Here is a 25,945-nt window from a genome sequence, read left to right on the forward strand (position 1 = left end):
CTCCCAGCGCCTGACAGCTACGTAGAGCTTCCGCGGCTGAGACAAGTAGGTGCGGGGATTGTGACGTCGGCAGTGACGCCCGACGCCAGATCCTAGGTGTGGAGGGCGGCGACACGGAGTTGTGAACAGAAAATATCGAAGTCCGCTCCAGGAAAGAGGCCTTTCGTCCGGAAAATCTGCATCCAGGTCCGCCGGAACCTGCGGTCTCAGGATGGGGTAGTGGGCCAGAAAGAGGGCAGAACCAGTGTGGTCCGGGCCTGAGGTTCCCTGCTGTGTCCCCAGGGCGTATCCGGATCTGTCCCCACTTCCGGCCAGTGCAGCCTTGGTCTCCGTGTTTGCCACCACACGAGTGTTTTATGTGCAGTGGGGCTGGGCTGCTTCCACTTGCTGCAAGTTGAATGTTTCTGATACTTTATGGTCAGGGTAGTCAGACCACTTACATAGGTTGATGATCCGGTTCCTTCTGGACAAATTAAAAACTGTTTAGGAGTCTGGGTGCAGTGGCTCTCACCTAGAATCCCAGCACTTTGGGAGGCTGAGGTGGGCGGAGTTCGAGACCAGCCTGGGCAACAGAGCGAGACCTTGTTTCTACAAAAATATGAAAACTTAGCCAGGTGTGGTGGTGGGTGCCTGTGGTCCCAGCTCCTCCGGAGGCTGAAGCATGAGAATCACTTGAGCCCAGGAGGTCGAGGCTGCAGCGAGCCGTGATGGGGCCACTGCATTCCAGGCGGAGCAACAGAACCAGACCCTGTCTCAAACCAAACCAAACAAAACAATAACAACAAAAGTTTATGGCAGAAGTTCTTCCTCTCTAGCGTGAGTGGGTGGAGCTGCACGTCTTGAGTGGAGCAGGTGTGGCGCCTTCGCGACCCAGGGGCACCTGGCTGGAGGTGGCTGGACCAGGACCCCCACCAGCCCAGTGAGAACGGGCCATTTACTGTCAGAACTACAACTGAATTGCCACACTTGGTCTGTGGGGAGCATGCAAATTCACACCAAGGATGAGGAATGTAGGTTCCTTTTCTATTCCTCATTCACCCAGGAGGCAGGGACAAAAGCAGGGGCTCTGTTCCAGGGACTTCTTGGGCCAGGACCTGCGCTGGGTCCAGGAGGCCCGAATCATTGCTTTAGAACAATATTTACTGTGTATATTCATAAATTCCTTTATCCATCTTTATATTTAATGTGTTCTTTTTCGCATTTCTTAAGATGAATCATAAATCTGAATTCCTTTGAGACAAACGTGGATGACATCCCCTAATTTTCTTAGGTAATCATTTCAGAATATATTGTAATTTCACATATTTCAGTGTTGTCAGTTATTTTTAAAAATATTTTTAATTTAAAATATGGGATAGTTTAATGCTTTGTTTTCTGTTTCTGAGTATTTTGTGACAACTATGGATATTGAGGCATGCAAAATGCGTACCTTCTAGGAAATACATGGTTTTGTTTAGAAGTAAAGAAAAATTAAATGTTCAATATTTCCGTGGACATTTACCAAGGGAAGTCTACTCTCACACAAGAAGATTTTTTAAAATAGCCAAACTGCATTTTCAATTTTCAATTGCCTCATTAATATCCTTAATAAATGTTAAAGTGAAATATATAAGTTAACATTTCATTTTCTAAATGTCCTGATTTTCCTTTTTCTTAAGTGCATGCTAGCTGGATTTTGGAAAGATCAAAATCCCAACTGTTCATTCTGCAAAGATTTCTCAAAGATTATTTCCAAATGAGGGTACCCTTCTGGTTTTCCCATAACTAATACCAGTTTCTTTCAATTTTAAGTTTTTAAAAAATATACATATATAAATATTTTGATTCAAAATGGATTTAAAATTTGAATAACTTCCCTTAGGTAAGTGAGCAGAAAGAACACTGGGATTCATCAGGGTACTTGGGGGATCAGCCCTGCCCACTGCTTCTCCAGATTTCCAGAGCTAAGTTTGTTTCTCCTGAGCTCAGCTCATACCTCCCATACCTGCTGGGAAGTGGACACAGATTAAGGAGCCAGGACTGTGTACAATTTCAACTGAAGAAATTCATATATATGAGCCCTCCCATTTAGTTTTTCTGCAGTTCCCTCTCTCTTCACATAGGAGCCAAGTAATGTAGCTCTGCCTGTATGTACCATTCAGACACTAATCCACCTTCTCTACCAAGTATTTTGTTTTTTGGTTTCTACAAAATATGAGTTTGAGGAGTCTTCAAATAGAGTGAATGGATTCGTCTCGGGTCTACATGGGACATACATTGTCTACATTTGGAAGCCCATTATGAGAAACTAAGCCCTCTCAATGAATGTCTGGGTAAATTACGATCTGCTCACTGTGTCTCTGAGTCTCTGATTCCTTGCCTAGAAAATGGATCTGATAAAAGCCGAGTGAAAAAAATGACAATGCATTGAAGCATAATTTTTTAAATTATGATTTATTATTACAATCTAAAACAAGATTTTCCTGTCCTACCTTAGAAAATTTCCTTAGCTTTTTCAGAAGAAACTACAACCTACCAAAGCACAATGGTTGTAGGAAGGCTGTTTGATTGGGTCACTAAGAAGGCCTGATGAAAAGTGGTCCATCTAAAATGCAATGCAGTGTCTATAAGGCAACCTGTGTCCACATCACTTTCTGGGCATAACCAGCCCTACCTCCTCAGAGGGGATCTGATCCTAATGCACATGCATTTCCTTGGACAAAGGTAGGGAGTCTGATTCAGAGCTGCTCTAAAGCCTGTCTGTGCAGAAGACTTCATACCTGTAGTTCCTCTTCCTACCTCGAATGTGAAGCAGTACACTCAGTTTCAGAGTCAGAGTTTTGATCTCTGTAAGTTCTATTTGAAAAGACCAAGGGTTGGCCAAAAAAACAAAACCAAACAAAAACAAAAAAACACGTACAGTCAAGGAGTGGAATAAAGTCCTAGGAACAGAGTCAAGCCCAGAAGAACAGCAGTATTGGAGGACTATGGGTTAGGTTTCTAAGATTGATGGTGATCCTTACAAGTCAACCCCTGTTACACTCTTTGCCTTGGGTCCACAGAGCTTTGTCATAGCTCTCTCGTAAGTTTCTTAAAATCACTAAAGAGGATTGCTTGAACTCAGGAGTCTGAGATCAGCCTAAGCAATATAGTGACAACTCATCTCTACTAAAATAAAAAAATTTAGCCAGGCATGGTGGCATGTGCCTGTAATCCTAGCTATGATGGTGCCACTGCACTCCAGACTGGGCAACAGAATGACTCTGTGTCAAAAAAAAAAAAAAGGAAAATCAGGAAAGTGCCCCATTTTCTACCACTCAGATCCTGTTCAGTTTCAGTGATGAAGCAGAGGTGGATCCCGACACCTGAAGCACCTCTTACTGCAGTTCATCTTAGTCAGCCTTTACCCGGCCTGCTCTGCAGTTCAGACAGTTGGAAGGGCTCATGCACAGGTTAGACAACTACAGTTCTCTCTGTCATCAGTTTTCATGGTTTCTCATACAGCCCCTTCTCCATATATAGATACTGGAGATTTTGCCCAGTGGATTCCCTCAAGGTCTCAGTTTCATTAAACTTGTCAAGGCTTCCACAGATGGTTTTGCCACCTAGTGAGACTTGTTTCAAAAAAAAAAAAAAAGTGAAATAGGGAAAAAATTAAGTGGCAAATGAGAATGATAATAGTCCTCACAGGTGAAGGTGTCCATAGAGACAGGAGATAGGTGGCTTCATTTTGGTCAGCAGCTCACCTGGGCCAGTGGAATGTCTTTGTTTGGATAAAAAAGACCTTTCTGTACCTCAATATAGACAACCAGGGACAGAAGTGCACCATATGAGCAGAATGGCTTTCATAAGAGAACAGAGAGTCCTTAACATATTCGGTTCAGTTCCCCAGAAGAATGAAAGTGAGCAATTTTGAATGGAAATTATTGTCAAATGGGAACATAAACTACAAACATATTGCCAACAAAGGAAGTTCAGCAACAACACTCCTTCAGTTTCAGTTAAAGTGATTTACGCTAAGTTGATAAACCAGTTGGTTTAAATGGTCACAGGGCATTTTGTCTGTGACACCTCTCTTGACTTCAATGACTCCAGTCATAATTAGTCTAACCGCACATGTTCTAAACTCACACACATCTTGGATCAGGCTATAGAACTTAACACATGGAATATTCATTTGCTGTACATGTGTCTGTCTACCCAATAAAATCTGAGCTTCTGTTCCTGGGGTTGAGCAAGGTGAACCACTTGGTCATGCCCTCTCCATATCTCATTTACAAATGAAAAGTGCAACACAGTGATATGCCACTGGACATGAAGGCAGAAATCCTGGATTTGAGCCTAGATCTATTTCTGCAACTAACTGGGGGTGTGGGACAGAGATCAATGGATCTCGGATGCTTCTGTGTTCAGTGATCAACAGGTCTAAAATGTCACTGTGCAGGAGACTTAATTGGAAAAGTCATTTTACAAATTTAGATTCTTAGCTTAAGAGATCCCAATTTGAAAGTGTTAGAGTGGGGCATAGAGCTCTAATTGTAAGTATTCTAGGCTTGTTACACTGATTATAATTAATCAATATAGTTCTGGAAACTGGGACTTAAGTGATCTCTAAGGCTACTTCTAGTTCTAATATTTGAGTGTTCTAAGGATTCATAGACATCTGAATACAAATCTTACACTAACTTTTATGGTTTGTCAGTTCGTGTGTGTGTGTGTGCTCATGTGTGTGCTCCTACATCATGAAAAAGTAAAACTCTTCCTTTACTTCATGCAAAGTTCAATCCACAAATTATAAGTAAATTTTAGATAATTGGTAGTGAGGATGAATTTGTTAACACCAAGTTTGACAGAGTAAGAGTAGAGGCTGAAGATAATAAGGCAGTGATCTGGAACAACAACAGTAAGGAGGAAGAGGGAAGGAGATAATTGCATTAAGATTTACAAGGATTAATGAGCAATTTATGCAGATTAATGTCATGAGTAAATTGTGTGACTGATTCAGAAAAGTAAGCATTCTTGAGTAAACCTCTACTTTTAACCTGAATGTCAAGTAAATGATAACAATATTTTCTAAGGTTTAGAATATTAAATGAAGACCAGATTTGAAAACAAACCAATAAATTGCAATAAAGACATTACCTTTGAAGTGCCTATCAGAAATCCACTTAGAGTAGCTCAATAAACTTAAATTGGATATATAAGTAATGGAAGGTTGAAAAGGCACGGAGATAACCACACAAAAGAGATATCACTTGTAAACATAGGAACAAAGGAGTAAAGGTACTCTTGGGCGCTACTGCTCAAAATTCTCTTACTTGTACGTAGCTAGAGCTTGAACCTATAAGGCGGGGACACAGTACCAGGTGCCCAGGTCTCTTAGTGGGGTACACCACATAAGTCATGCTTAAAATTTTAAGGGAGCAATGCTCAATGACTGATGTGCAGGCAAATGAGGCAGAGGCACTTGATAGCCAGTGTTCAGACTTCTGAGGAGGAGACATGGTCCAACAGGTGCGTGGATAGACAAGGTACATAGAAAAGCAGATTGTAGCTCAGCTGGTCCTCTTACAACCAAGGAGGTAGAGCTAAGATGCTGCTGGTCCTTTTCTAGCACACTTGTGGGGCTGCTGAAAAAGTGGAAAGAATATAAAGCCTGAAGCGTGGAGCCAACCATCTGGTGCCATTGGAATGCTGCTGACAAAAACAGCATAGGAACAGATGCCTTCACTCCTCGTTTTGTTTTCCACTCTCCTGCTAATACCTTTCATTAAAGGTGCTAACTGGCCAAGAATTATGACAAATGTAGTTTTCAGAGTCTCAGCACAGCAACACAGAGCAAAGAAGTCATAAAAGAAGTAACACCATGTCATTAGTACATAAAGAGTGGGAACCAATGGAATGGAGGAGATTGTTTAGAGATAACACATTTAATAAGAAGAGAATGAAACATAGGTTAAAGCAATCCCAGCCAAGAGAATATTAGCAAGAGTCAGCAAAGAAGACTGAGAATGTGTGGAGAAGACAAAGAGAAATGTCCAGCAGACAAACATTCTCACAGGCAGAAGAGAGAGAAATTAAGGTGCAGGAGATAGATCACCTTGTAAAATGTTTCAGAAAAGGCCTGAAAGATGAATACTGTCCATAGGTCACTGGAGTCAACCCTGGTAATTTATTAAGAGAACAGCTACTATTAAGTGACTAAGGAGGTGCCTGGTAGCTTTATAAAGAGAAATTCCATTAGTATGATGACAGCTAAAATAATCTTCTCCTTCACCTTCTCCTTCTCCTCCCCCTCTCCTCCCCCTCCCTCCTTCCTCCTCCACTGCTGCTGCTGCTTCTCCTCCTCCTCCTCCTCCTCCTCCTCCTCCTCCTCCTCCTCCTCCTCCTTCTTCTTCTTCTTCTTCTTCTTCTTCTTCTTCTTCTTCTTCTTCTTCTTCTTCTTCTTCTTCTTCTTCTTCTTCTTCTCCTTCTCCTTCTCCTTCTCCTTCCTCCTCCTCCTTCTCCTCCTCCTCTTCTTTTGAAACAGGGTCTCACTCTGTCATCCAGGCTGGAGTGCACTGACTCACTGCAGTCTCAACTTCCAGGGCTCAACCCCCAATCAATCGGGACTGCACCTGGCTATTTTTTTTTTTTTTTTTTGAGGCGGAGTTTTGCTTTTGTCACCCAGGCTGGAGTAGAATGGCATGATCTTGGCTCACTGCAACCTCTGCCTCCGGGGTTCAAGTGATTCTCCTGCCTCAGGCTCCCGAGTAGCTGGGATTACAGATGTGTGCCACCATGTCTGGCTAATTTTTATATTTTTAGTAGAGACAGGGTTTCACTAGGTTGGCCAAGCTGGGCTCGAGCTCCTGATCTCATGATTTGCCCACCTCGGCCCCACAAAGTGCTGAGATTACAGGCATGAGCCACTGTACGCAGCTTAAATTTTTAAAATTTTTTGTAGAGATGGGGTCTCCCTCTGTTGTCCAGGCTGGTCTTGAACTTCTGAGCTCAAAGGATCCTCCTGTCTTGGCCTCCCAATGTGCTGAAATTGCAGGCATGAGCCTCCATGCCTGGCTTTAAGACATTTCTATAGGTTGAGAAGGAAATAGGGTATGAAAACACTGGAGACAGGAAATGTATGCTGTATTTCAAGTCATTTGACATTGACAGAGAAAGAAGAGGAAAAAGAAAAAAAGAAGAAATGAGAAAGCCTAAACACACTTAGATTCTCAAAGGCAGTTAGTTTTATGTGAGACAATGGATAAGGAATTTCTAGGGAAAATGCAGAAACAGAAAAATCCTCTGATTGAAACAGATAACTTTACATAATTTCCTCCAGCATAGTTTTAAGAATAATAAAATTAGCACCATGAAGACGAGTGGCAATACCAGAAGATCTTTCAAAAATACATTTTATTTCTTATTTTAAAACATTTTACACATTGTCTTATTCCAGATATTTTTTCTCTTTTATTTGCATCTCTATAAGAAGCCAGCTTAATTGAATAGAGAAGAGAATTTTCTGGAGCAGCGCAGAGGGATTTTGCTGCTTCTGTTCTGGGAGGATGTGCTATAAGACTTCTATGATGAAATAGTCTGTGATATATGCTTTCCTCTCCTCGAAAGCTGGGACTCCAAATGTTGGCAAATTAGGGAAAAGGCAAGCCTCGGTTTGCCATTGTTATCATTGTTATCATCTGAAAGGGCAGGGATTGCAGGATCACAACAGAGATTTTAGAAAGTGTCTTTTTATTTTTTCTTTCTATTTTTTTTTTTCAGTTTGTTTCCATTTCTTCCTCCATTTAACTGTTCACCTGAACACGCTGAGAAACGTTCCATCTTTAGGATTGCCTTTTGTTGTTCTGTTACCCTCCAGCATGCTATTTTGTGGACATGCTAAGCAGGCAAGTCCAGAAAGCCCAAAGTTGGAATAGAAATGTGACTAAGTCAGTAACTGCATAACCTTCCTGAGTCTCACTCTCCTCATTTGTAATAAGGGCATTGAATTCGATGACCTTTAGGGAACTTACTGCTTCAGAAACCCATGATTTGATCCATTCTCACTGCAAATGGCCAGAATGAAGATATTGCTCCACTTGCAGTCAACTTGAATTTTGATATGGGTGCATTTCATTCTAAAACTTGATGTTTTAGATCTAACAGGTAAATGAACAAGACTCTAAACAATTCCTACCTATAAAAGAGAGAAAGGAGTACATGACAGTGATACTGCTGAAGCAGCCACAATTAGCATCTGGCAGGTATTCCCTTTACTGAGAGGTTCAATCTGCTCACATTATAGATATCAGAATCTTGGCACAGAGGGCCCAGTGTCCTACAACTGTTTAAAGCCAGAGCTATAACTTTAGAACTCAATTCACCTGAGTGCCAGTCCAACCATTCCATTCCATCTGTTTTATCTATTTATTCAATGGCTCACTTTTTTATAAAGTGAAAAAAATCATGAATAGGCCCTGTGTCAGGAATTGACAGTGCAGAGGTCAACAAGATATAGTGTCTGCCTGGAAGAAGTTCACAGCCTAGGAAGGGTATCTCCTTATAGCATTGGAAGCTGGACTGACATGGTTTCAGATAATCCAAACTTTGCAGATCAAAGAGAGACGGTGCAGAGAGATTTGTCCCACTGATATCGCAGCCAGAGAATCTTCACCTCTTTCATTCTTGCAGCTGGTGCTTAGTTTTTAATCTTTCTTTCTCTTTTTGCAGCAATATGGTGTTAATTCAGCTCTACAGCCCCCAATCTTTACTTCAAAGGTAAGACATTCAGCTTCACAGTGACCTTCCATTCTCTTACAAATTAGTGCTCTATGAATTGCTGTCCTGGCTAAGTAAAGAAAGCAATTTGTCTTTAGTTATCTATTAATTAGTAACTATAAGATAAAATTACATTGCCCAGGCCAAATTCAGACTTCCTCATTACCATAACTCCTAGAGACACAGACTATAAACCTAGAAATTAGAAAAATCAAATGTTATCTGAATAGTCATGTCTGAGCTCACACCCCTGGTACAATATAATCAATGTCCTTATTAAATAGCTAATTGGAAAAAAACAGAAAAGATTTTCATATGTCAAAATCATATCTAGCTTGTACAGAAACAGAATGTTTCTTCCAAGGAAGGTGACAAAGCACTTTCTAATTCCAATGAACCATCCTTATCAACAGATTTTTTTTTCGTGTCTCCAAATAGTCTCTGATTTACAGCAAAAGTTAAAGATTGTTCTGTTACATTACAGGCAGACCAATAGTAGATCATATGCCCTGGCGTATGGTTTTGGAGTCTCACAGTTTTAGGTAGAAAGATAAACAACATGATGCTAGTCCTTCTCAATTTACTGTGCAAAGAATACCAATGGAATCATGTATTTAGTTCTGGCAAGCAAATTTGGAGGGACATAGGCAATGTGTATTCATTCATAACAGAGATTAGGTTGAAGAGAAAAAAAATATGTCAAAACAGGAACTTTTTTAATTGGTAAGATACATTCTTAGGAAAAAATAGTGGAAGAAGTAGCAGTTATTCTCAAAAGGAGTAACGTTTATTCCTGGAAAAAACAACTTTGGGGGAAGAACAGTACATATTAGCTGCCATATATCTGAAATATTATCATGTGGAATATATTTTGTTAGTGCCAAGTTAAGGCAAAGACTAATGGAAAGAAATTTCAGGGACTTAGATTTCTGCTCCAATTAAGGAGAAATGTTTAAATAGTCCAAAGTTGAACTTGGGATACTGTGAGCTATAGATCACTGAAATTTATCAGGCATCTGGACAATCAATTGACACACACACACACACAGACACACACACACACACACACATATATATAATCATGTATAGGGTGTTGAATACTGCATCATGGCAGAGAACAAAAAAATAAGTAGAAGAACAAATGACAGTTAAACAATGGTAAACTCTAACATAGCATAGAGTATGTGCCTGCCACTGCCCAAGCAGTTATATAGAAAGATTGTTAAACTGTCCCAAAGCAGTTATTTTTACCTTCAGACTTTTAGTCATAGAACCTCTGAGTTTCTCTGGACACATGAATATTTAGCTAATCACATCAGCTCCTAGCTTTCTATTTCTATATGTCCACATGAACAAATCTGGAAAAATGAAAAAGGAGTGGAATGATGTGAACTGCTTCTATGTAATCTTAATCATGTTCTATATTTTCTAACCCTGCCTGTTAGAACATCCTTGGAACCAAATAAAACAGTCAACTGTTTAGGATGGCAGGGTTGACCTTCAGCCCAAATCACAACAAAACTCGGTGAAAGAGAACCCTCTACCTTCACCTAGCCAACTTAGCTATTTTTGGACTTTTACATGAAAGAGAAATAAGGTTTTGTCTTTCTTCAGTCACTCTATTATTAAGATTCTTGATTATAACAAGTTAGTTTCTAATTAGCATAACAATTTTATTCATCTTCAAAACAATGCTATTATTATTATCATTTATAGAATGGAAAGTAAAACAGAGGGTACATACAGCTTATAAACATTAGCACTGAGATCCAAACTCATACAGTTTGGCCTAACAGCCTATGTTTATTGCCTTTTATATTGACCATTAAATTCACTTCTAACTCTGAGATTCTATGTGATTATGGTGATGGTAGTGGTTCTAATTTGTGCCCAAACTATGCTTATTATTGTAATGCAAATACATCTGAGATGAGTTTTGTGGACAGGGAGCTATTATGCCTCCACATCTATAGACCGATCTGAATAAATTGGAGTACTGATTAAAGTGGGTGGGGAAGACAATTTAAAAGGAGTTTATCTATCCCGGAGCATTGTCTGACATTTATGAAAAGATGCTGAGGGCAGAAAATAAGGAACTGATTTTACAACTGAGACTTTCATGGAGTCACTGAAACTTTCATGGGGTCAAGGAGGTCACTGAAATAATGGAGTCACTGAAACTTTCATGGGGAAATTGTTCTTTGGCTCTTTTCTTTAGTTCTAGTCTTGTCTATTTCCAAATGTGCAATACAAATACTACTTCTGTAGCATTTGTACTACAGAAGTACAGTACTACCAGGAAACCTTTCTGTATTTCCTAGTTAGAACCAAGTTTCCACATCTATGGCTTCTCTTTATACTTTGCATCTTTTACGGCACTTGTGAAAACTGTTTCATATTAAAGTTATTTGTGTATTTTCCTGTCTCATTGATATACTCATGTTAAATGTATTGAAAGCTTATTTACCACTACAGGCAATGTCTTTTTGAACAACACAGAAAGAATAGACTAATAACTTCAAGCAAATTAAGGTCAATGTCTATGCTTTAATTATATTTTTACCTTTTTATTTTACCTACCTTTATCGTAGTGGACAGAACGATTTCTTGTAAGTGGTTAGCACACATTCAATATCTATTGGTTTCCTAGGACTACTGAGGACAGAATGTATATTAAAGAAATGTAGAAATTCAGGAGCCATGAAGGAGAAGACAGGGGGCTTCGTGATGCATGGAGAACCTCTAATAGGAAAAGCTTCACAACAGAAGGAACGAAGGATAGTTGAGGAGGTATGGACATAAGCATTTCTTAGGAACACAGTCGTGGTTGTATCAAGCAGAGAATCTCAAAGATGCAAAGACTTAAGAGATTAGTAAGCAAGATGTTAGTTTAGTGGTTTTAATAGTGTAATTTTCAACCAGTGTGTGAAAGCCAAAAAGTCTAAAATAATTTATGGATAAGATATTTGGACCCACGACTCAGACCTGAAAAAAAATTAGCTGTCTGAGGATCTAGTAACACAACTTCGGTTTAATTTAGACTACAAAGGCTGTACTTCCCTAACTTAACAAATATGTTTGGCATGCCTTGGAGATTTTTTTTTTTTTTTTCACTTTGGAATAGGCTGAACCTGGCCCGGCGTGTGGCTCATGCCTGTAATCCCAGGGCTCTGGGAGGCAGAGGAGGGGCGGATCGTGAGGTCAGGAGATCGAGACCATCCTGGCTAACACGGTGAAACCCCGCCTCTACTAAAAATACAAAAAAAATTAGCCGGACGTGGTGGCGGGTGTGTGTAGTCCCAGGTACTCGGGAGGCTGAGGCAGGAGAATGGCCTGAACCCGGGAGGCGAAGCTTGCAGTGAGCCGAGATCGCGCCACTGCACTCCAGCCTGGGCCACAGAGTGAGATTCCATCTCAAAAAAAAAAAAGTGCTGAACCTGTGTTGCAGATTATAAAAGGAGGAAAGAGATCTAAAAGTACAAAGAAGTCTGAATTCCTTAGCAGAGCTGTTGAGGGAAGTTGACCAGATACTGTTAAGGTTGGAGACGTCCCGGTCAATGTGCTCCCGTTGTTTTGTGTCTGAGCTCAGGAAAAGATTTTCAGTGACTGGTTTGCCTTGGAACCTTCAACTTTGTAAAAGTTAAGCTTTCTTCTCAAAAGACATCCTGAGCAGACTATCATCTCTACCTCTAAAAGAATTTCCCTCTTACCTTGGAAAATTTGAGCAAGAAGAATGAGAGCAGCAAAAATAAAGAAAAATATTTTCATGGCTCCAGGCATCAGGGGAGAGCTGATGAAGGAAGTGCAGTAGCTGGAATCAAGCTCTTTTATCAAGGGGCATTGATTAAAATATGTTCTACTGCCCTGAAGGGGCTGGAAGTCAACTTTGCTTTGTAATGTTCGTTGGGAGCATAACTATTTTCCATGCTCCACTGATTCAAGCGTGGGCTGATGGATCAGATTTTATCTAAATCACATTTATGGGAGAGAAACGCAGAGAACCCTGCCTTTCTGCCTGGAATATTCTATTCTGTGTCTTTGTTTAGACTTCTCTCATTTTTCCTTCAAGTCTTATCTCAAGTATTACCATGTCAATAAGATACATAGCCACCATCCTTTTCCTAGTACATGATTTTACGTAAAACCTATTCTTAAAAAAAATTAAACAAACAAAAACCTTTAATTTTAAGTTCAGGAGTACATGGGCAAGTTTTTGTTTTGTTTTTGTTTTGTTTTGTTTTGTTTTGACACTCTATTGCGTGGAGTGCTGTTGCTTAAGGAGAAAAGGGTTAACCATCAAAAATACATAAAAACCGTTAATATGTTTTTATATGATTTGATTTAATTAAAGGGAGAAATAGACATTTCTATATTTATAGGAGAACTTTTTTTTTTTTTATTATACTTTGAGTTCTAGGGTACATGTGCATAACGTGCAGGTTTGTTACATATGTATACTTGTACCATGTTGGTGTGCTGCACCCATCAACTCGTCATTTACATCAGGTATAACTCCCAATGCAATCCCTCCTCCCTCCCCACTCCCCATGATAGGCCCCGGTGTGTGATGTTCCCCTTCCCGAGTCCAAGTGATCTCATTGTTCAGTTCCCACCTATGAGTGAGAACATGCGGTGTTTGGTTTTCTGTTCTTGTGATAGTTTGCTAAGAATGATGGTTTCCAGCTGCATCCATGTCCCTACAAAGGACACAAACTCATCCTTTTTTATGGCTGCATAGTATTCCATGGTGTATATGTGCCACATTTTCTTAATCCAATCTGTCACTGATGGACATTTGGGTTGATTCCAAGTCTTTGCTCTTGTGAATAGTGCCGCAATAAACATACGTGTGCATGTGTCTTTATAGCAGCATGAATTATAATCCTTTGGGTATATACCCAGTAATGGGATGGCTGGGTCATATGGTACATCTAGTTCTAGATCCTTGAGGAATCGCCATACTGTTTTCCATAATGGTTGAACTAGTTTACAATCCCACCAACAGTGTAAAAGTGTTCCTATTTCTCCACATCCTCTCCAGCAGCTGTTATTTCCTGACTTTTTAATGATTGCCATTCTAACTGGCGTGAGATGGTATCTCACTGTGGTTTTGATTTGCATTTCTCTGATGGCCAGTGATGATGAGCATTTTTTCATGTGTCTGTTGGCTGTATGAATGTCTTCTTTTGCGAAATGTCTGTTCATATCCTTTGCCCACTTTTTGATGGGGTTGTTTGTTTTTTTCTTGTAAATTTGTTGGAGTTCTTTGTAGGTTCTGGAAATTAGCCCTTTGTCAGATGAGTAGATTGCAAACATTTTCTCCCATTCTGTAGGTTGCCTGTTTACTCTGATGGTAGTTTCTTTTGCTGTGCAGAAGCTCTTTAGTTTAATTAGATCCCATTTGTCAATTTTGGCTTTTGCTGCCGTTGCTTTTGGTGTTTTAGACATGAAGTCTTTGCCCATGCCTATGTCCTGAATGGTTTTCTTCTAGGATTTTTATGGTATTAGGTCTAACATTTAAGTCTCTAATCCATCTTGAATTAATTTTCATATAAGGAGTAAGGAAAGGATCCAGTTTCAGCTTTCTACTTATGGCTAGCCAATTTTCCCAGCACCATTTATTAAATAGGGAATCCTTTCCCCATTTCTTGTTTCTCTCACGTTTGTCAAAGATCAGATGGCTGTAGATGTGTGGTATTATTTCTGAGGACTCTGTTCTGTTCCATAGGTCTATATCTCTGTTTTGGTACCAGTACCATGCTGTTTTGGTTACTGTAGCCTTGTAGTATAGTTTGAAGTCAGGTAGCATGATGCCTCCAGCTTTGTTCTTTTGACTTAGGATTGTCTTGGAGATGCGGGCTCTTTTTTGGTTCCATATGAACTTTAAAGCAGTTTTTTCCAATTCTGTGAAGAAACTCATTGGTAGCTTGATGGGGATGGCATTGAATCTATAAATAACTTTGGGCAGTATGGCCATTTTCACGATATTGATTCTTCCTATCCATGAGCATGGTATGTTCTTCCATTTGTTTGTGTCCTCTTTTATTTCACTGAGCAGTGATTTGTAGTTCTCCTTGAAGAGGTCCTTTACATCCCTTGTAAGTTGGATTCCTAGGTATTTTATTCTCTTTGAAGCAATTGTGAATGGAAGTTCATTCATGATTTGGCTCTCTCTTTGTCTGTTACTGGTGTATAAGAATGCTTGTGATTTTTGCACATTAATTTTGTATCCTGAGACTTTGCTGAAGTTGCTTATCAGCTTAAGGAGATTTTGGGCTGAGACAATGGGGTTTTCTAAATATACAATCATGTCATCTGCAAACAGGGACAATTTGACTTCTTCTTTTCCTTACTGAATACCCTTGATTTCTTTCTCTTGCCTGATTGCCCTAGCCAGAACTTCCAACACTATGTTGAATAGGAGTGGTGAGAGAGGGCATCCCTGTCTTGTGCCAGTTTTCAAAGGGAATTTTTCCAGTTTTTGCCCATTCAGGATGATATTGGCTGTGGGTTTGTCATAAATAGCTCTTATTATTTTGAGGTACGTTCCATCAACACCGAATTTCTTGAGCGTTTTTAGCATGAAGGGCTGTTGAATTTTGTCAAAAGCCTTTTCTGCATCTATTGAGATAATCATGTGGTTCTTGTCTTTGGTTCTGTTTATATGCTGGATTATGTTTATTGATTTGCGAATGTTGAACCAGCCTTGCATCCCAGGGATGAAGCCTACTTGATCATGGTGGATAAGCTTTTTGATGTGTTGCTGAATCCGGTTTGCCAGTATTTTATTGAGGATTTTTGCATCGATGTTCATCAGGGATATTGGTCTAAAATTCTCTTTTTTTGTTGTGTCTCTGCCAGGCTTTGGTATCAGGATGATGTTGGCCTCATAAAATGAGTTAGGGAGCATTCCCTCTTTTTCTATTGATTGGAATAGTTTCAGAAGGAATGGTACCAGCTCCTCCTTGTACCTCTGGTAGAATTCGGCTGTGAATCCATCTGGTCCTGGACTTTTTTTGGTTGGTAGGCTATTAATTATTGCCTCAATTTCAGAGCCTGCTATTGGTCTATTCAGGGATTCAACTTCTTCCTGGTTTAGTCTTGGAAGAGTGTAAGTGTCCAGGAAATTATCCATTTCTTCTAGATTTTCCAGTTTATTTGCGAAGAGGTGTTTATAGTATTCTCTGATGGTAGTTTGTATTTCTGTGGGGTCGGTGGTGATATCCCCTTTGTCATTTTTAATTGCGTCAATTTGATTCTTCTCTCTTTTCTTCTTTATTAGTCTTGCTAGCAGTCTGTCAATTTTGTTGATCTTTTCAAAAAACCAACTCCTGGATTCATTGATTTTTTGGAGGGTTTTTTGTGTCTCTATCTCCTTCAGTTCTGCTCTGATCTTAGTTATTTCTTGCCTTCTGCTATCTTTCGAATGTGTTTGCTCTTGCTTCTCTAGTTCTTTTAATTGCGATGTTAGAGTGTCAATTTTAGATCTTTCCTGCTTTCTCTTGTGGGCATTTAGTGCTATAAATTTCCCTCTACACACTGCTTTAAATGTGTCCCAGAGATTCTGGTATGTTGTATCTTTGTTCTCATTGGTTTCAAAGAACATCTTTATTTCTGCCTTCATTTCGTTATGTACCCAGTAGTCATTCAGGAGCAGGTTGTTCAGTTTCCATGTAGTTGAGCGGTTTTGACTGAGTTTCTTAGTCCTGAGTTCTAGTTTGATTGCACTGTGGTCTGAGAGACAGTTTGTTATAATCTCTGTTCTTGTACATTTGCTGAGGAGTGCTTTACTTCCAATTATGTGGTCAATTTTGGAGTAAGTGCGATGTGGTGCTGAGAAGAATGTATATTCTGTTGATTTGGGGTGGAGAGTTCTATAGATGTCTATTAGGTCTGCTTGCTGCAGAGATGAGTTCAATTCCTGGATATCCTTGTTAACTTTCTGTCTCGTTGATCTGTCTAAGGTTGACAGTGGAGTGTTAAAGTCTCCCATTATTATTGTATGGGAGTCTATGTCTCTTTGTAAGTCTCTAAGGACTTGCTTTATGAATCTGGGTGCTCCTGTATTGGGTGCATATATATTTAGGATAGTTAGCTCTTCCTGTTGAATTGATCCCTTTACCATTATGTAATGGCCTTCTTTGTCTCTTTTGATCTTTGATGGTTTAAAGTCTGTTTTATCAGAGACTAGTATTGCAACCCCTGCTTTTTTTTGAGGAGAACGTTTTTACACCAGTCTGTCAGCAACTGATAGAACACAGGGAAAAATTAGCAAAGTCATACATGATCTGAACAATACCACCATTCCATCGACTAAATTGATATTTATAGAACACGTCATAAGATAACTGAAAAATACACATTTTTTCAAGTATATATGATACATTCATACATATAAACCATATGCTAGGCCATAAAACAAATATTGATGTGTTTAAAAACACTTATATTCTTCAGAGTATATTTCTCACCACAAGGTGATTAAACTGGAAATCTATAAAATAAGCTATTTAGGATATTTCCAAATATGTGGAAATAAAGCAACATAATTCTAGATTGTGTATGCATCAAAGAATGAACAATAAGAATAATTGGAAATCATTTCTATATATCAAATTTTGTGGAACACAACAAAACAATGACTTTGAAAGAAATTTGTATCCAAATACTTATTGTAGAAAAGAAGAAATGTTTAAATCTATGACTTAAAATTATGCTCTAAGAACCTTAGAAAAGGGGCCGGGCGTGGTGGCTCACGCCTGTAATCCCAGCACTTTGGGAGGCCGAGGTGGGCGGATCACAAGGTCAGGAGATCGAGACCATGGTGAAACCCCATCTTTACTAAAAATAGAAAAAATTAGCCGGGCGCAGGGGCGGGCGCCTGTAGTCCCAGCTACTCGGGAGGCTGAGGCAGGAGAATGGCGTGAACCCGGGAGGCGGAGCTTGCAGTGAGCCGAGATTGCGCCACTGCACTCCAGCCTGGGCGACAGAGCGAGACTCCGTCTCAAAAAAAAAAAAAAAAAAAAAAAAAAAGAACCTTAGAAAAGGGAACAATGTAAGCCCAATTATACAGAATAAATGAAAAAGAAGTTGTCACTACAGATCCAAGAAACGTTAAAATAATATAAAAATTTTGTCAACATGTATATGCCAAAACATTTCACAACTTACATAAAATGGAAAAATTCTCTCAAAAATTTAACTTACCAAAATTGACACAAGAATTAGCAGAAAATATAAGTATTTCTATATCTCTTAAAGAAATTAAATATGTTATTAAAAGAAGAATGGCTTCTGCTTAAGGTGTAGAAATATGTAAAGAAAATCATCCCACACAAAACAAATACACAGAAAAACACATGGCAAACTGCAAATATTCCGTTTCTTGAACTCATTGGAAAGCTAAGGTCACAAGTCAGCCACCTACCTACAAATATAAGAAAAGACAGGAACCTCCAAAAAATGAAGAACATGAGCGCTTGCTCACTGAAGCGGATTACCCCCAGAATATGATTTAAAAGATTTCAAGTAAAGTCTGTAAAGAATTGCTAAGAGCAAGTATAAACTAGAGAAACAATATAAACTTCTGGAGTCACAGACAAAAGAGAAATTCACACCAACGTCTAATGTCTTCTCCATAGACTCAGTGGGTGCTTACAGAAAAGATCAGAGTATTTCATGATGTAAGTTGGGTGAGGGGAAGAGCAGCCACTGTGAGAAAGAACGAAAGCTTGCAAGAATCTTTCTCTTATATGGAAAAGAAAGTCTTAATTTCTTAATTAAGAAACCAGAGGAAGAACAACACTTGTTTGTACAGCACTGGTGCAATAAACAATCTAAAAAATGCAAAACAAAATATTAAAGCTAGGAGAACTAGGAGAAGGGAGCACATTAAAAAACAAAAACAAAAAACATTCTCTACTTTGTCAACAGAGAAGGCATATATGCCTCCTGCCGGTAGAAAGATGACAGAATAACTGCAGCAAACTTCTCATCAAAAAATACGCAAGCCAGGCCAGGTGTGGTGATTCACACCTGTAATCCCAGCACTTTGAGAGGCCAAGGTGGGCAGATCACTTGAGCCAGGAGTTTAGTTTGTGACTAGTCTGGGCAAAATAATGAGACCCCATCTCTACAAAACATACAAAAATTAACTGGACATGGTGGCAGGCACCTGTGATCTGTCACCTCAGGAGGCTGAGGTGGGAGGATCATTTGAGCTCCAGAGGCAGAGAATGCAGTGAGCCGAGATCATGCCACTGCACTGAGCATCAGAGTGAGACCCTGTCTGAAAAAAAAAAAAAAAATCGAGGCAGGAGAAAATGGAATAACATCTTCACAATGTACCAGTGAAGTCATTTGGTCCTGGGTTTTACTATGTGGGAGTTTTGTTAGTGTTATTATTATCAGTTCATGTACTTTATTTGTTATTGGTTCATTTTAGACTTTCTATATCTTCTTGAATTAGGTTTGATATGTATGCATTTCTAGGCATTTATTCATCTAGGTTATCAAAATTGTTGCCATACAATTGTTTACAGTATTCCTTTATAATACTTTTAAAAAAATTTTCCTAAGATCATTTGTAAAAATTCTCTTTCATTCATGATTTTGGTAATATGAGTATTCTCTTTTTTTCTTAGTCAGTCTAGTTAGAGGCTTGTCAATTTTGTTGATCATTTCAAAAAATGAATTTTTTTTTGTTGATTTGTTCTATTGTTTTCTTAGTTTCTATGTCATTTATTTTCACTCTAATATTTATTATTTTCTTCCTTCTGCTTGCTTTGGGTTTAGTTGGCTCTTCCTTAATTTTCTTGAGATGGAAAATAATTCCATCTTCCATCTCAAGATGGAATTTTAAATCTATCTGATTTTAAATCTATCTTCTTTATAAATATACGCATTTGCAACTATAAATTTCCCTTTAAGCATTGTTTTAGCTGTATCTCAGAGTTTTGGTAAGTTGTTGTGTTGTGTATTTTAAAGTGTTTTGGGGATTCCCTTTAAAATATTTTCTATGTTTCCTTATGTTTTCTGCTTTGACCCATCATTTTTTTACACTTGTGTTGTTTAATTTCCACGTAGTTGTGACTTTCCCAAATTTCTTTCTATTATCCCATTGTGTTCAGAGAACATACTTTGTATGATTCCTATCCTTTTAAATGTATTGAGGGAGCTTGTTTTTAAATCTAACATACAATTTATTCTAAAGGATATTTCATGTGAACAGAAGAAGAATGTGTATTTTGCTGTAACTGGTACAGTGTTCCACAGATGAATTTGAGGTCTAATTGTTTTACAGTGCTGCTCAAATCTTATATTTCCTTGCTAATCTTTTTTCTAGTTGTTTTGTCTATTATTAAAAGTGGTATATTAAAGTCTACTGCTATTACTGTTGAATTCTCTATTTCTCTCTTCAATTCTGTCCATTTTCCCTTCATGTATTTTGGCACTCTGTTCTTAGGGGCATGTGTTTATACTTGTTATATTATCTTGATGGGTTAAGTCATTAACATTATAAAATGCCCTTCTTCATCTTTAGTACCAATTGTGTCTTGAAGTTTGTTTTGTGCACTATTAGTATAGCCACTACAGCTCTCTTTTGGTTATTGTTTGTATAGCAAATCTCTTTCCATCCTTTTACTTTCAGCTTCTTTGTTTCCATGAATCTAAAGTGTAAAGAAAAAGTGTTCCTGGACCAAACTGAGGGTCGGGCTGCTATTTCTCACAGCCCAATAACGAGATGCAAATAAACTGGGGAGGAAGAGAGCTTTTATTTCTGCAACCAGTTACAGGGAGAAGGCCTGGAAATTATCACCAGACCAACTTAAAATTACAAAGTTTTCCAGAGCTTATATACCTTCTAAACTATATGTCTATGTGTAAGTGTGCATTCATCTAAAGACATAAGTCATTAACTTCTTTTAATCTATAACTAAGGTCTGAGTTCCGAACACCTTCCTCTAGAGCCTCAGTAAATGTACTTAATCAAAATGGGTCCAGGTGCTGGGGTTATTACCCTTATCTTGTCTCCTGCTAAATCACTGATGTTTAGGGAGTTCTTCAGACCTCCCACAAACTTGTTTAATCCTAAACGAGTCCTATTAAGAACTCCTTCGTTATTTTGTCATGCTTTAAGGCCCAGGAAAGGCCTAAGCAAAACTCTTGGTGGGATTTTGTTACATTCCAGCCTTTATATGAGGGCACTGGCTTTTTAAGCTTTTAATATTTAACTTAACCACTTAGTGAGTACTAAAACAGTTGTTATGGAGGCTTGGATTAGTAGACCTGGCCTGCCACAAAAGGGGATAATTTGTGACTAGGTGAGCACCTGTGGGAAGTGTCCCCTGAAGCTGCCATCTGGATGCTACATGAGGTCATTATCAGGGCACAGCTACTGGTCTACCACGTTGTATGACTTTGAGACACTCACATGAATCTTTCATTAGAAGAAACTTCAACTAGGTTCCAGAGCATTTTTTTACGATAAAGCAATGCAGTTAAGTAGTATTCCAGTTTCCTGGTGTTCTGTAAGCTAGCAGCTGCATTTGCACTGTGGAGACCTGGGGAGGAGGAGCATCTGCGAGCAGATAATTACTGTGAACTGGACTCTTAAGACCAAATACCCTACTTCCCACTGCCCTGGGGTAATTCTTGTATAAATGTAGGAAACACTCTAGGCTTCTTGAGGGCTGTGTTTCAAATCTCTTTTGGAGAACAGTGGTTCATATGTAAATAGAATGAATCTAAAAATTGAATCAATCAAGCATTAAAAGGTTTCCCCCAATGGATAGTTCCAAAGAAAGAATTTAATACGTACGGATAAAGTGTTGGAAAAGATGACAATGCAAAGCGGGAGCAATGAGGCAAACTTACTGATAGTCACAGCTGAAATCTCCCACTGCCCTAAGGTTTGAGGAGAAACGGAAGGATTTGTGTGAGCCTGGGAGGAGCACTGGCTGGCAGAAGCTAAACTTGCGGTGGGACTGCCAAGTGAGAGCAGAAGGCAGAAAAGCAGGGGCTTGGCTGAGCGGGAAGAGCCGCTGCTGGAGAAGAGAGGGGGTCGGGGAGAGATACACACTGCCCTCCCTTCTTCAGTCTCCCATTCTCCTAGGAGACACTTACATTGACCAAAACCAGCCAGAAGTCAGGAAGCCTAGAAAATGTCGTTTGCATTTAACAGTTCCCATTTTACTCAGCAACGCAGAAAAAAACAAGGAACAGATTTGAGCACAAAGAGACAAATAATAGGCCCAAATGTTAAACAAAACATTGTTTAGTCTCATACGTTAAAACTAAGTAACCAAGTTCAAGTCACTGGTCATAGGGCTGGTAATTTTGACCTTTATTTTGTGAAGCTGGATTTTATTTCACAAGGCAAAAGTTATACAGTCAACCATTTATGTATGTTCTGTGTTGAACATTTTAAGTTAATCTCTAATCATTTTCTTTCACAGGTACATACACCATAAGTACTAGAATCAATGAATGACAGTATTTAGGCAAACCAAGAAACAATGTGAATATAAAAATAATGTATTTGATAGAGTTATTACTCCATTAACATAGTTAGTACATACAGATGGATACACAGAACAAGACAGCAATGTGCACACCAGTTACTGGATCCTAAATGTGGCTCTGAAGAACTGACAGCCTCTTGAGCCTCAATATTTTCAAATATAAAAAGGAGTAATAAAACCTACCTCGTAAGGTAATCATGAGTCATATGAGAGAAGTATGGAAAATATTTCATAAATTATAAGGTACTCTACAAATATATAGTAGTGGTATCTGACTGAGCAGATACTAGGTACACGTTTTTTTAAAAGGTCATCTCGCCCAGTGTGGTGGCTTATGCCTATAATCCCAGCACTTTGGGAAGCCAAGGCGGGCAGATGACCTAAGGTCAGGAGATCGAGACCAGCCTTGCCAACATGGTGAAACCCCGTCTCTAGTAAAAATAGAAAAATTAGCAGGGCATGGCAGCATAAGCCTGTAGTCCCAGCTACTTGGGAGGCTGAAGCAGGAGAATCGCTTGAACCCGGGAGGTAGAGGTTGCAGTGAGCCAAGATCGAGCCACTGCACTCCAGCCTGGGTGACAGAGTGAGACTCTATCTCAAAAAAAAAAAATAATAAAAAAGTCATCTTTTAAAAATAAGCAATAAAAAAAATAATAAAACAAAGAGAGAAAGAAATGAGACTGATTCTGAGACTCACTCACTGTGTGATTTGGATAAACCACATAACTTCTCTTGAACTTCTTTGAATATCCAGGCCTGCTTCTACGGCCATAAGTGTGCTGGTCTGGTTTGTCACATCCTCGGTCTGCAGCAGAGGAAGTTCAGCCTGCAGCTTCCATCGGGTCTCTCATTCTCCAAGCACTCCTTCCTGCATTTTCCCCGACCGAGCTTGCACGACTCACAGACAGCAAACCTCCCTGTGCCAAGAAACAGCTGCTGAGGGAGCTTTCCAGGAAATGTCTAGAAATGGGGAACATGTGAAACACCACCAAAAAAAGGGAGAGTTCGTGTGTATGATTACAAGGAATATTTTCAAGAACGAGCCCAGAGTTTTCAAAAAGAGCTCCTGCCTTTTGCAGTAGGGAGTTGGGGAGAGTTAATTTTTAAGCAACAGATCATCACAATTCCTACTCTCCAAGTGTTTGTCATCTTGCAGGGATCAAAAGTAAACCACAGGCAGACAAAGAGACACACGTATTACAGAACTATAAAAATACATACCTGATATGACTGTGAAGTTTGCTAGACAAAAATGGGAGGGGTATATTGTGGTTTTGAAAAGATCCTCGAAGATGAAGTTAAGAAACTTAGGTTCAACTCTTGTTTGGGCCTAGTAATCGCCAGGTTCTTAAGGTCCACATTCTCATTTGTCCAGTGGCCATTCGAGAAGCACCTGACTACATTTTTAAATCAGTTTAGGGATCAAATGGAATATTATATGCAAATATTTTTGTTATAATAATACCTACCACATAGGAGTGTTTTGAGGATTACATGACAAACTCCGTGAAAAGTTTTTAACAGGATGCCTAGTACAGAGCAAACACTCAAGTACTAGTAGCAACCTTAATATTTCTCACTTTGAAATTCTGTCTAAAACCTTTTCAACTTTGTCTACAATATTTCTTTTAGTTTTGTTTACAATGTGCTTTCTTTCTGTGTAAGATGACTTCAAAGAAGAAGAAAAGATCTGGGGTCTATTCGTTATGAATAGCTTTTCTGCAATGGTGCTGAGTTTTCATTGAAGCAACCTCACTCTTTAATTTGAGCTTCCGTCAACTAACCTCATGCATTTGTGACATATATTATTACCAGACTTAGAAGCAGAGCTTGCAAGAGATGGGCAGGCATGTTCACAGAGCAGTGCTAATTGGCTGGTACAAGACTAAATCTAAGAACTTGGTTTAGTGAACACCAACAGCTAGTGGGAAAAGCCACTGAGTCCAAATCTCTATGGCCAAATTACAGTCCAGTCACAAAGATATTTTTCTATGAAATCAAAAATATCCAAATATTATCCTTGGAACAAGAAAAAGAGAAGAAGACAAGTTAGTGAACTGGTTTTTCAGACAATTCTGTTTCCACCACTATCTCTGTCCCCTCTTTGTCTCCAGACATCAGAGAGAGCCAACAGAGCCAGAGTTCCTAAGAGAAAAAATAATTATATAGAAGATCTTTAACTTACCTGATGGAAATGGTTCAGAAAACTCAAGTCCTGCCTGGCACCCTAAATTCAAAACAAAATACATTTTGAAGATTAAAATCAACACAGGAATTAACACTGTATAAAACATTCCCAACTCCACGTGTGACATGGTATATCAGGAGGCAGTAGATCACAGAGTTGCAATCTTTATTCTATTTCTCAAGGCCAGCATTCAGGTAACCAGCAAAAACAAATCACAAAAAACATATACTATATGCAGTTTGCTCTTAGAAAATGTCACTGTAGGTCTAAGAAATTCCCATGACAGGCACCATGAGAGCTTGACCATTAAGGTCAAACATCGAAGAATCATCAGGCTTTATAATCTGCCCAATCGAAATCCCATCCATTTTTATTTACCTGATGGCTGTTGAACCAAAATGAAGAACACGGCAAATACAAAATAAAATGTCTTCCTGATCAGGGCCATCTTTTAGGGAAGACTCTTCAGAATAGAGATTGGGATTTCCTTGAGAAGACCCAAACGAGAGGCTCATTTTTATTTAAAAGTAATGGGGAGATGCTCTTGATCAGTGAAGCGAATCAATAAAAGCACAATTATATGCTCCATTTCCCAGGATCAAGGGATGATACCATGGATAACAACCCTTGGCATCCAGAAAGCCTTTTATTTTGGGTAGCCTAACTGGTGTAGTGGAAAGAACACCAGGCTAGAGGTTGAAAGAGCAGAGGCCATGCTAGTTTCTGCCATACTAATGCAGGGGCTGGAAGCTAGTGACTCCTTTCATCTCTTCCAGCTTCTGTTTTCTGGGAGAAGATAAGAACCCACTCACAAATTCTGCTTGCCTCTCAAGGTTTTGTAAGAATCTAGTATGATTATAACGCAGAAGTGTTTTGAACATGTGGAATGCTTAGAAGGAGGCCTGGTACCATGTAAGAACTCAGTAAATGTGAACTCTCACTTTTCTAGCTTTCATTTTTATTGTCTACAAGTATCACAGGGAGAAAAGGAGGGGCAGCAATCATTTTGTCCAGTTAGTTCTGAGTCCCCTTTCCTGTAAGATACCACTTCACACACCAAAGCCATAATTACTGCATATTTTAAATTCATTAAGGAAATGGGTATTGGCCCAGATGTGTGGCTTATGTCTATTATCATAGCTTTTGGGGAAGCTAAGGCAGGTGGATTGCTTGAGACCAGGAGTTCTGAGACCGGCCAGAGCAACACAGTGAGACCTTGTCTCCACAAAAATAAATAAATAAATAAATAAATAAATAAATAAATGTTTTTAATTTGCTAGGCACAGTGGTATGTACCTGGAGTCACAGCTACTTGGGAGGCTGATGTGGGAGGATCGCCTGAGCCAGCAGTTTAAGGCTGCAGTGAGCCATAAGCATGCCACTGCACTCCAGTCTGGGCAACGGAGCGAGATCCTGTTTCAAAACAACAACAACAACAACAAACACCAAAAAAACACACAAAAAAAGTGGAATGAAAAGCAAGATTTATACCATC

The 25,945-nt window shown here is 39.2% G+C and overlaps 3 protein-coding genes and 1 long non-coding RNA gene across 4 annotated transcripts in view; 1 reads left to right on the top strand and 3 right to left on the bottom strand.

The window, feature by feature from the left end:
• LOC105499852 (putative zinc finger protein 705G) overlaps positions 1–119 on the bottom strand; it is a 30,964-nt gene extending 30,845 nt beyond the window's left edge. The window contains exon 1 of the mRNA XM_011772665.2: positions 1–119. The gene's annotated coding sequence lies outside the window, so the exon portion shown is untranslated.
• On the top strand, positions 63–25,945 carry LOC105499851 (uncharacterized). Its single transcript, XR_011607277.1, has 5 exons — positions 63–186; positions 1,210–1,270; positions 8,692–8,739; positions 11,390–11,529; positions 25,731–25,945. It is a non-coding gene; the product is annotated as an uncharacterized lncRNA (long non-coding RNA).
• LOC112423334 (beta-defensin 107A) lies at positions 8,466–12,607 on the bottom strand. The gene is made up of 2 exons (XM_024787068.2): positions 12,450–12,607; positions 8,466–8,809 (listed from the first exon to the last, which is right to left on the bottom strand). Exons 1-2 carry the CDS (start codon positions 12,517–12,519, stop codon positions 8,667–8,669), a joined length of 213 nt encoding a protein of 70 aa, XP_024642836.1. The 5' UTR covers positions 12,520–12,607; the 3' UTR covers positions 8,466–8,666.
• On the bottom strand, positions 21,866–25,708 carry LOC105499850 (beta-defensin 105A). Its single transcript, XM_011772662.3, has 3 exons — positions 24,829–25,708; positions 24,444–24,489; positions 21,866–23,175 (listed from the first exon to the last, which is right to left on the bottom strand). Exons 1-3 carry the CDS (start codon positions 24,896–24,898, stop codon positions 23,055–23,057), a joined length of 237 nt encoding a protein of 78 aa, XP_011770964.1. The 5' UTR covers positions 24,899–25,708; the 3' UTR covers positions 21,866–23,054.

The sequence above is a fragment of the Macaca nemestrina genome, chromosome 8 (assembly GCF_043159975.1).
Source record: "Macaca nemestrina isolate mMacNem1 chromosome 8, mMacNem.hap1, whole genome shotgun sequence".
NCBI classification, from domain to species: domain Eukaryota; kingdom Metazoa; phylum Chordata; class Mammalia; order Primates; family Cercopithecidae; genus Macaca; species Macaca nemestrina.